The sequence below is a fragment of the Trifolium pratense genome, linkage group LG2, assembly GCF_020283565.1.
Source record: "Trifolium pratense cultivar HEN17-A07 linkage group LG2, ARS_RC_1.1, whole genome shotgun sequence".
Taxonomy (NCBI): domain Eukaryota; kingdom Viridiplantae; phylum Streptophyta; class Magnoliopsida; order Fabales; family Fabaceae; genus Trifolium; species Trifolium pratense.
Window position 1 is genome coordinate 59,298,470 of NC_060060.1, and position 12,290 is coordinate 59,310,759.

The 12,290-nt window shown below is 31.8% G+C and overlaps 1 protein-coding gene across 4 annotated transcripts; it reads right to left on the minus strand.

The window, feature by feature from the left end:
* Positions 1-6,041: 6,041 nt before the first annotated feature.
* On the minus strand, positions 6,042-10,366 carry LOC123909427 (PH, RCC1 and FYVE domains-containing protein 1-like). Of its 4 annotated transcripts, none has more exons than XR_006809921.1 (10): positions 9,769-10,366; positions 9,582-9,645; positions 8,903-8,961; positions 8,596-8,725; positions 8,385-8,470; positions 7,938-8,235; positions 7,643-7,740; positions 7,430-7,513; positions 7,069-7,230; positions 6,042-6,965 (listed from the first exon to the last, which is right to left on the minus strand). XR_006809921.1 is itself a non-coding variant. In XM_045960257.1 (9 exons), the coding sequence occupies exons 6-9, from the start codon at positions 7,786-7,788 to the stop codon at positions 6,420-6,422; spliced, it is 930 nt and encodes a 309-aa protein (XP_045816213.1). In that variant the 5' UTR covers positions 7,789-8,235; positions 8,385-8,470; positions 8,596-8,725; positions 8,903-8,961; positions 9,582-9,645; positions 9,769-10,038; the 3' UTR covers positions 6,042-6,419. The 4 variants fall into 4 exon arrangements, 1 of the variants encoding a protein (XP_045816213.1); XR_006809920.1 differs by having other exon boundaries at positions 7,651-7,740; positions 9,769-10,365; XR_006809922.1 differs by having other exon boundaries at positions 7,647-7,740; positions 9,769-10,038.
* Positions 10,367-12,290: the final 1,924 nt, after the last annotated feature.

The following is a 12,290-nucleotide window of genomic DNA, read 5'->3' on the forward strand; positions in this document are numbered from 1 at the left end:
CAATGTGGGACTCAAAGTGAACTTTTTCAAATTCACAACTCTAGCTCTTTCACTTGTGTTTATTTCTATGTCAAGTTCATCATACAAGTTGCTAACTTGTTCCAACAAGATCGTTTTTTAATCTTTCCTATTTTCCATAATCAATAATCAACCAATTTTTTTTTTTACATCTTTCCATAAAATTTTTTTTTTTAAAAAAAATACAAAAAGCTATACTTCAAATTATCATATCTTACTTCTTTTAATAAGTGTAAAATTTCTTTTTTTCTCTGAAACAACAAGAAAAAGAATTTTTGAAGTAAGAATTTTTGAGAGAGAAGAAAGTTGCAGTTTTGAACGTGAAAATTAATTGTGATAACTAAAGAGTATTTATAGAGTAAGAAAGCAACTGATGTGGAGCAAGAAGTGGGAGAAAACCAGGGCCAGCACATCAAAAACGTGGCCAAGATTTTAGGAACTCAGTTATGACTGAATTCAAATCAACAACGGTTATAATTCCGTTTGACTTGACAGCACACTTAGTGAAAATTAATTATTAATTAATTTTTTCACTTCTGGGTATTAAAAAATAAGATATCACCAAGCCCAGGCCCAGGCCCGGCCCGAACCGAGCCGGCCGGACGGTGGCGGCGCGCGCGATATTCAACATAGTGTGCGGTCTCCCTTTCTTACAAAAGTGGGTACCCTAAGGACACACCCTTGGTTGTCACTTTGTAGTATATAAACATTACTAAAGTGAGTGATCCATCCAATGTGGGACTCAAAGTGAACTTTTTCAAATTCACAACTCTAGCTCTTTCACTTGTGTTTATTTCTATGTCAAGTTCATCATACAAGTTGCTAACTTGTTCCAACAAGATCGTTTTTTAATCTTTCCTATTTTCCATAATCAATAATCAACCAATTTTTTTTTTTACATCTTTCCATAAAATTTATTTTTTTTAAAAAAAATACAAAAAGCTATACTTCAAATTATCATATCTTACTTCTTTTAATAAGTGTAAAATTTCTTTTTTACTCTTATAATATGAGACGGAAGAGATATAAATTAAGCTCCTCTATCAACCAAAAAGTAAAGGGAGTTGGAAGATCACCCTGTTTGTATATATAAAAATATAATGTAGAATAATAGAAAATAAACATATTTGGAGTTTGTTAATATGCATTCACTCACTGTTTATTGTTTAGTGGGCACAAATTAGCAAGATAAAGTATTGTTCGGATTTGGATTGTCTACATTCAAAAAATTTACATTTATTTATATTTAGTGTGAAAATGTATGTTAAGAGAGAAAATAAAAAGAGATAATATGCTATGTAGTAATGATAAAATAACTTTAAACATAAATTAAATAGAGATGAGTGTAAGATTTTTTAACGTAGAGAATCCGTATTTTTAAAAAATAGTTGACAAACACAATAAATACGCACCCAAACCAAAACATCACAAACAATACAAAGTATTCTACAAGATATGGAATCAAAGTTGAGGTTGGCTAATTCTACAATTGTTAATACTACACTAATACATCAATGCCATGACCTATTTTAAACCCAACGATACAAAAATAAGATGAAAATAAAGTTCCACAATTGGGTGCACCATTGCATTTCAATGTCCATATAAACCTATATAGATCTTCATACATCAGTACTTTCAAGCCTTCATTCCACATTACAAGTCTTTGACTATGGTAATGTGATGGAATCTTGCCTGCCACAACCTGCAAAAATTCACAGTTTCCTCCTACCACAATGCATGCCAATATGGTAATAAAATATAGGACTTCTGACTTCCACCCACCCATTAACAAATTTGCAATTATAGTTCTCTAATCTACAAACAAGTACTAAAATGCAAATTAGTAAACTCATATGTATATTAATAGATGGCATGTGCTGACCATTAACATTATTTTAATTTTTGCTTATAAAAAAAAACATTATTTTAATTTTTAACACATTTTAATCAACAAAAAATAAAAACATTATTTTAACACATGTTTTCCTTTCATTGTGGAAGACTAGTTTCTACCGCAAGACTATGTCACATTGGTTTTATATTTTTTTTATAAGGCGAAGAAAGGGATAAAACAGGTTTCATCCCTATCATGTGTCTATATCTCGTTATTATATTAATAAAAAAGAAAAAAATATACAAAACTGAGAGCAATATATAAACCTAACCCAGTGAGTCCACGCACAAAAGCAAAGGGCATTGGTTTTATAAATTACATAGGTTCTTAATATTAATAAAACTTGATTAAGAATTCTAACTAGAGATCAAATTAATTCTTTTTTCCAATACTTTTGTGGCTAAACTCACTCTCTATGAGTTTGTGGAAAAGGGTAATACAGGTTTAAACTCTAGTCCTTCCGATAATATTTTTAGTAGCTATCAATTGAGTTGTTTTTACGGGACAATTTTTTTCTTCTGCCATAAAAAATTGACATTATATTCAAATTTATTTTAATCAATGTGGGTAAAAAATAATGAGATTGAAGTTAATAAAGATGTATACAAATACAGTTTTTATGTCCGAATAACATTTCTCTTGTTGTACTAAGTATCTCAATAGCATTCTTCACATGAAAGCTATTTGGATTTGAAATATGGACAATGCATGAAAACTTATGTATCCTAAAATATATCAAATAGCACAAGGCACATGACCTAGTTATTAAGTGTACTGTAGTTAAGTAAAATTGAATAAAAACATAATTGAAACTTAATTAGAATTACTTTGTGATGAAGCAAAGGGAGAAGATATATATAATTAAATCATATAATTGATAAAGGAGTTAAAAGGGAGATTGAAAAGAAAGATTTATCAAAAGAAAGCAGAAAGATATGTCTTCTTTTATAAAGATAGAAAAGATGATCATATGCAATAAAATAGAATCTATTCTACAGAATTATATGCTGCAAACTACTATCCTATCCTTCTCCAATATCAATCAATATCCTGCTAGCTTCTTCACTCAAAAAAATAATTACTATACTGAAAATGATGAATAGAAAATCCAAAGAGAAGTAATTAAGAATAACTGAATTATTGGTAAAGCTGTCATCAATATGGCAGGAGACATATATGTGCAGGCAGGCAGGCCATCAGAGATTCAGAACTTAAATATTTAACCCACAGCCTTAAACAGATTATAGTAATCTAGAAAGAACAAATTAAAATTTGATATTCATCAAATATATAGTCCCTTCAGTCTGATATATAAGCAAATTTTCACTTTTTAGATTCATCCAATGACTGGTCTAATACAGACCATATATGTAAATAATTGTTATGCATGTTTTGAAGATTTAAGAAATTATGGAAAAATAAAAATAAAATGATAGGTGCATATATATTAATTAATAAGAAGTTAGTTGGCATGAAAACCTAGGTAGGAAAAAGGATAACATATGATCACAAGTTAGGAAACAGATCCAATAAATATAAACATACAGACGACACATCATTTCATGCATAATAATCATGTGAATTTTGGATTCAATGATGGACAAATATCCCAAAAATAGATGTACAACTAGAATTCAAAAAGTAATGATGGTTACCTTTTTCAGCTATCCATAGCTGAATCATGAATGGATCTGTTGATTATGGATCCAAGAGAAGACAAATTAAGGGCATAACATATGTTATGTGAAGTCAAATCTCTTCATCATTAAAGGGATCCACCAAAAATACAAACTCTACATATATATATTAATTTTAATTGAAATTAAATTGAGGAAAATTAATTAAGAATTATTGATAACTGACCTGGAGGTGGGAGAGTGATCGTACCTCTTAGCAAAAGAAGTTTAACTAATTTGGATTAAAAGGAAGCTGTAGTTGAGGGGAATGAAGCCTGGTCCGAGAACACACACACACACGATAACTAACTCGAACTCGATGATCATATATGTATGATATAGTAATTGAACATTTTTTTTTGTGTGTGTGAAAATGTTATATCCATGAATCGTTAGCTTGAAGTGAAATTAATGTATATATAGTGTGAGTGATCATGGATCTCCTTGGACCAGGTAGCATTCCCCACAAAACAAGAGAGCTTCCATATATGACGATTGATCAATTTTTTTTTATAGCAAGCTATGATCTCAAATAATGATCTGATTCTGATCTCTATCTAGGTTTGAATAATTTGTTTGGAGATGGAGTGGTTTTTGAGGTATATATGGAAATATGAATGCAATGATGAAGATAATCATTCATTTGGTTTTAATATAAAAGTAAAAGTAAAAGCTACTTCTTCTCCTCATGATCGACATCAGACTCAGAGAGAGAAAGAGAGAATTAATAAGGAATGGGGTCTGGCGGTCGTGGACATTTCTGGAACACAGCTGTAATTGTTGGGTGAGACTTAAACCTGCCTCTTCTTTTGTTTATACTAATAAATTTAAGGATCTTGCTGACTAGTCCTTCCGTGACAGGATTACGTTTAAAGAAATTTTTTATTTAAAAAGTTAAACATCATAATTTGTGAAATTCTATGGTGCAGTTTTTTTTTTGACCGTTTTGGTGCGTTCCTTTTTTTTTTTTTAACAATAGAATTCAATTTAATTCTCACATCAGCACAGTTCCATGGTAAATTTGATAGAATTATGGATCTTTCTGACCGGTGTTTTCGGGCAGTATTACATTTAAAGAGATTTTTTATTTAAAAAGTTAAACATTATAACTTTTCATAAATTTTATATATTTTCATAAAATTCTATAAAAATTAAAGTGTGTCCCAAAAACACTTTTGAATTGTTAGTATTTTCTTAAATTTAATTCTTTCCTTGGAATCACTATTAATTAAGGATGTTAATTAATATCTGTTAATTGAGTTTGTGGATTTTTTTTTTTTTTTCCTCTCATGGTGTTGGAGATGGAAGGAAACATTTTCCTAGAGACACTTTGGGACAAGAATGGGAGAAGCAAATACCCTCGGCTCCGCGGATTTCCCGGCCCCGACCGTACGTATTACTTAATTATCATCCTTTTGTTGCATATTAGCCTTAATATTTAGCGTTATCATCATGGACAATTCTATAATTGCTTTGATTCGAGTTTTTTTCTATAATTATGTTATGAATGTTGAGGTTTTGTCCAGAAATATTTTTTTATGTTAACATTGTTCAACCAAGGATATTTTTTTTACGAGAGAGAAATCAAAAGAGAAAACTAGTTTATAACAAAAGCAACTCCCAAAGCATTAGCAAGAAGAAGGTTAGACAACTCTTTGTTTTGTTATTGAAGCAAGATGCTTTTTTGAAAAAAGAATGAAAGAATGAAAGGGGGCAAGCATAGGCATCTATATGCCAATCATGGTTGATATGAGCCAAGGGAGTTAGTCATAAGCATATGAATATTAAGTTAAAGTATGCAAAATATGCTAGTTAAGATAAAGTTTAGAAAAATAATATGGGACATATATATGATTTTGATCGAGGTAGAGGCAAGTAGATGAACCAACGCCACAATCAAGGCCACTCTAGAGATAGGATTTTTAACCTCCTCACTCCATATATACTTATACTTCAAGCATCCAATATTTAAGTGCTAGGTAGAAATTGATAATTTTTGCGAGATTTAAGTGTTGGTTTTATCTTTTGTCGAAAAAAAAAGTGCTTGTTTTAACTACAGAATAGCAAATGATTCCATCTTCTTTCTTAAATTAACTTCACCATGACGCTTTTGAATCCAACAAACAATCAATTTTATTGCTGGAAATATGATATTATTTAAAACATCAAGTTTAAAACTTGAAATATAAATTGAATCATAGAAATTTATTTTAAAATAAATGGAAATGTGATTTAATAGTATTATTTATAGAGTGAAGTTGCTCATATGAGTTGCTTCTATCTTCTAAATTCCTAAAATCAACAATAAAATGTGCAAGAGGACGCACATAGCATAACCATGATAGAAGGAATTATGGGAACATCACACATCATATCCATTCAACATTACTATGAAAATAAAATATGACACTACTATCAAAAGCCATCTTGCAAAAGTTTAACCAAGTACATAGCTTAACCATTCAACATTACTATCAAAATAAAGCATGACACTACCATCAATATTCACATAATAAACCATGAATTCATACATGTGAATCAAAGAAGACAACACAGCTCCAAACAATTCAAATCATGGTGTGACCGCAAAGAATTGTGTCACGACCACATAAAGAACAAACTTTCCATCTATACAATTTAAATGAGCAGGAGTAACATTCAGCAACAGGATAACGACATAGAATCTATTTTTCTATTGATTACAATAACAATACATATGAGCTATAAACAAATTATTGACTGCAATTTACATAAAGTGAATAAAACATAAAAAATAAAACTATGCACTTAATTCAGCTTGGCTTCAAGGCAAAAGATGTCATTGGTCGTCACCATTGTTTATCTTGATCTCTATAAGCTTTTGCACACTCACTGCACATACACTGAAAAATACAACAAATGTAAATGAAAATAATCAAAATAGCGAAGTGGATATAATATGCAGCATGTTTATAGCCACAACCAATACTATGAACATCTAGAACCACTTTTGATTCCAGTGCCTTGGGAAGGAATGCATCCATCTCTGAAATAGATAAGTTTCCAACCCTATGCAGGCCACCACCAAGAATTCCATCATTGATACCTTCTCCCCAAATAAAAACATCTCCTAAAGCATCAATATCTTCATGACAAGAACCCTGGCTGGATGAACTTACAGCACTGGATAAACTGATTCGAATTGCCTCAGATGCAGAATTTCGATTGCTCGAGTTATCCACAGACCCGGAGGAGGAAATAGAGGAATTGGTAATTGATTCGGCTTGACTGGAGCTCTTGCTAGGTGCAGTGTATGAAATTATTTCAGAGAAAGCCTTTACCCATTTATTTGGCGAAGAATTTTGAAAAGAAACTCTGTCAATATCTCCAGGATCCTGTTTTTAAAAAAATAAAGAGTGAAAATATAGTAACATTTCAATGTATAATAGTTTATGTGAGCTGTATGAAACAAAAGAAGATTAAGTTATTGTCACAGACAAATAGTGGAAATGATGGAGTGGATCTTCTGCTAGACTTTGGACTATCAGAACACAGACTTTCAGGTCTTGGTTCGAATCGCCACTTGCGATAGTTACCTCGGGTAACTAATGCTCTCAGACCGGCAAACCAGATCTCAGCTTCTTCTTTGTCCTTGCATATCTATACATAGATTAGTAGTGGAGTTAGATCATGAAGCTTAAAAGTTGCAAAATCTACTATCTAACTCGTGCACAATTTAAAAACTGACAGACTTAGCTTTTTACCACAATGACCATGAGTGAACAAAAAATTAAGACAATATTCAATAAAGGACTGGTGGGTTTAATTGGCATAGCAACTATGCAGAAAGTGTACGCACCAAATCCAAGGACCTATCATTGTTGTATATTAGAGAAAATGACTGATACTCCTTTTCAGGTCGAGGATACCGCTGAAATGTTGCCTGGATGATTATAACAAATCAAAATAATGAGTACGGAGTAGTAAGCTAATGGGGAAAAATAGCACCAAGGATCATTATACAATAAAGACAAATAGTATTAGCCTTAAAAACTGTGTCCGGGGTTCTTACAAACTTACAGTTCGCTGCCCAGGAATGATCTTTGAAACAACACTGAGCTTAATTTGTTTTTCTTCCTTGTCAGAGTACCATATGAGTAGCGACTCATCCTGAACACATGACCAAAAAGTATTGAATAGAACAGCACATAAACACATTTAAGTGTTCCTAGCACAACTTAAATTTTACCACTCAAGAAATAAATATATAAGATCTTTACATTACCTATAAGTATAACATATAATACCAGACATATGGCACTAAAGAAAATGGCATATAATAGCGAAAGACAATTCGTGAGACTCACAGCGAATTACGTGGCTCACTTAAAACCCTTTGATACTCTTCTTTCTTTACTCTTATTTCTCCCTCCTAAGCATTCTTCTTCCACAACTCCTTCCCACTTTCCATTGCATAGTAGAACACGGATCTTTTATGTACCCATGAATTTCCCTTCACCGTCAAATTTGCTTTATTGCGAGCAGCAGCAGCAGCTTTTTTGCGAGCAGCAGCAGGAGGCTTTCGGTTGGGCATTGAGTGCAGACAATGAGACAACACTATAAAAGTCTTGGGGAAAATACTAAGCTCTCCTTTCTTACTTTTCCCTGGACAATTGGACAAGGGAATAAATAACCGGCTTAAAATGTAAACAAAAAAACATGGTTTAAGTACCGTCATTAGAGATTGAGCTAAGATCAAGCACATATATAACAAACTACAACTTAAGCAACTAAAACATAGTAACATCTCAAACCTGGAAATCCAGTGACACCAACAATGTCGCCTTGCTTCACATTAGAATGGAATTTGCCAAATTCAACCTCATCTAAGTCAGAGTTTCTGCATATCAGAGATATATAACTTGTTTTAGTTTCGAGGAATAAAAAGAAAAGGTAATGTAGGGACTACAAAAGAAGATAAAAATTGCGATTTTTAATAAAGCAACAGAAGCAACTTAATGCTACCGCTTAATTTGTATTTTCCCTATACTGGCAGTGAATGTTGCATCAGCCATAACCTGGACCTTGACGCCACCACTATGCAGGTCATAGAAGACAAGCTTTTCACCTGAACGGCGCTTGCTCATTATTCGGCCTAACACGCAGAAAGACAATTAGCATCAACATATGCAGCAGCAATACAAGATACCACAAACAAAACAAAAATGTTAAATTAAAGAGGTATCGGACAACAAAAGATGACGACTCCCAAACAACAGCTTCCGCAGATCCAACAAAATAATTATCATTAGCAAAACAATTAAGCTCTTACACTGTTTGTCTGACTTTTTCGAGCAGTAAAGGATCCAACTTTCGAAATCAACAAAATCTCTACATTTAAAGAAACAACAAAATCGTCATGATGCAATAAACCCCAATAATGAACAATTTAAGTTTTAAAAATGGATGAAAATGTATGGAATTCTTGTTTGAAGAAGAAACTGAGGCAAAAAGGTATAGATCCTGTAACTCATAAACCATTATCTGATATTGAGAATAATAATGGAGAAGAAAATTCAAATGCAAAGAGTCAAGAAAAAGCAGTAGAGTTATTATTATCATTATCAGAAAGTTCAAAATCAGACGCAGCTTCTAATTATGAGCAAAGAAAATCACCAAAAGAATATGCATTAGAAATTGAAGGTTCTTGCAACAAAGATTTTTTCATTGACAGGTTCATTAGTACTACTCCTCATCATCATCACAATCACAATACAAATTCTCAAGATCTGATGGGAAATTTTCCAATTCAGATGAGTTATTCAAACACTGAAAATGATTGTTTACCAAATGATTCAAACAATCATAATCATAATTGGTTTAACCAAACTGGAAAAACATTTGATATGAATTCTAATGAATTTCATTTCAATTCCAACACAACAACTATGTTTCTTCCAAATTCTTTTGATATTCATTCTGACAATGTTTCTACTGAGATGAGAACTTACCAAACCAAACCCGAATTTGTGAACCTTCAGAGCCCATGATAGAATTTCCTTCTCTGTAGAGATCCTGAAATCAGTTTGATAACCCAAAACAAAAAATTCAAAAAAAAAAATTAAATTGAAAAGTGATAAAGATGGAGCAATTCAGCGAATAAAGAAAATGGAAGAGAGATGAGATTAATTCAGTAACCTGAGTTTATTGACATCCAAATACCCAATTTCATCGACAATTTCAAAGAACAAAATTTGAGGAATTGAAATTTGGGGGTTGGGGTTGATGATTTTCGGCCCATCTGAGAGGAAGAAGAAGTTTTGCGTGAAAGAGGTTTTTGGGTGAGTTGAATTGGGTTTGATTTGGGGTTTTCCGGTGGCGGTGGCGGTGGCCGGGTGGCTGCCGGAATCAGAGAGAAAAGAGAGAAGAGAGTGAGAGAGCGCATGAGAGAGAAGAGAGAAGAGAGAAAAAGAATTTGATAAAAAAAATGACAGAGAGAAATATATACCTATCTGGGCCTCAATGCATGTGTTCCATTTGTTACCATTACTGAATGAATGGAAGCTTGTATGTGTCAGATCTCATTTGTCTAGATGAAATGTCAAACCCAGCCAATTGTTTGGATAAACCATCAAATAAACCAGCCATCATATCAGCCAATTGTTTTGGAATACTACTTTAGGAGAGTGGTCCACACAAGATATTTGGCAAATAATTAGTGGATGAATGTGATTTGCTAAGCTTATAGATGTCTATTGCTAATTGGTCAATCCATTAGGGTTTTGAATTAGGGTTTCCCAATCTATAATCTTTTATGTATATTATAGATAAATTTAAGGATCTTGCTGACTAGTCCTTCCGTGACAGGATTACGTTTAAAGAAATTTTTTATTTAAAAAGTTAAACATCATAATTTGTGAAATTCTATGGTGCAGTTTTTTTTTGGACCGTTTTGGTGCGTTCCTTTTTTTTTTTTTAACAATAGAATTCAATTTAATTCTCACATCAGCACAGTTCCATGGTAAATTTGATAGAATTATGGATCTTTCTGACCGGTGTTTTCGGGCAGTATTACATTTAAAGAGATTTTTTATTTAAAAAGTTAAACATTATAACTTTTCATAAATTTTATATATTTTCATAAAATTCTATAAAAATTAAAGTGTGTCCCAAAAACACTTTTGAATTGTTAGTATTTTCTTAAATTTAATTCTTTCCTTGGAATCACTATTAATTAAGGATGTTAATTAATATCTGTTAATTGAGTTTGTGGATTTTTTTTTTTTTTTCCTCTCATGGTGTTGGAGATGGAAGGAAACATTTTCCTAGAGACACTTTGGGACAAGAATGGGAGAAGCAAATACCCTCGGCTCCGCGGATTTCCCGGCCCCGACCGTACGTATTACTTAATTATCATCCTTTTGTTGCATATTAGCCTTAATATTTAGCGTTATCATCATGGACAATTCTATAATTGCTTTGATTCGAGTTTTTTTCTATAATTATGTTATGAATGTTGAGGTTTTGTCCAGAAATATTTTTTTATGTTAACATTGTTCAACCAAGGATATTTTTTTTACGAGAGAGAAATCAAAAGAGAAAACTAGTTTATAACAAAAGCAACTCCCAAAGCATTAGCAAGAAGAAGGTTAGACAACTCTTTGTTTTGTTATTGAAGCAAGATGCTTTTTTGAAAAAAGAATGAAAGAAAGATGCAATGTGCCTTTTTTTTTTTTAAAAAAAAAAGAAGAAATATTGAAATACTATTGTTGGGTTTTTTTATCCAAAAAATTGTTATTTTTCGATGTTCATATTGGATCTCCACAGATACCGTGAAAATGGACATGAAAAAATCTCTCCATCGTGGGTTTTAAAGGAAAATGTTTCTAGTTGACCATCCATGAAAACTCACATAACATTCAAATAGTCCAAGGTAAAGTTCATGTTGTGGCAACTATGAGTAAGTTAAAGTCTCACATTGCTTGGAAAAGTGGATGTTGAACAATTTATAAGTGAGAAAATCTATAAACTCAACGCTTTAAGGTTTTGGGTTAAAGTGTGGTGTCCAACTCACTTGTAAAATTGTTCTTAACCTCAATATGAATGATTCCTCTGCTGCTCTCTCGTGACCCAACTATTCATTCAACATCTCTCTATCCATCAAAAGCACTATTTATGTATGAAGTCGTTAATCTCTAAGAATACTGCATTTCATCATGACATTGTATGGACCACTTATTAGTAATGTATGATACCCAAAGTGGTTCACCATTGGAGATGCTCTAAGTGGAATCGAAGCGATGATTTAACTCGTAAGCTCGTAGAGTTTACCTCATATTAAAATAAACATATATAATATATATTTTAACTTATTTAATTTTGAACGTAATCTGAAATTAATAATTTTATTTTTAATTTAGAAATTTAAGTGTTATGCACAATAATTAAAGAAAATATGATAATATTAATATAATATTAATTTTAAATTAAAATTAAACTTTAAATATTAGATAATTCACACTTAATTGATTTTCTCTCATTCTCATTAGGCAAATATGACTATAGTCAGGCATTTCAATAACAAATATCACAACAACTATACGTCCATCAATATATCTTGTAAAGGCTTATATATATATATATATGAGTCAGGATCCGTTGACACCAACTAGTTTGACACCAAATGTTACACCTCTCAATAACGTTTTAACCGATATAAA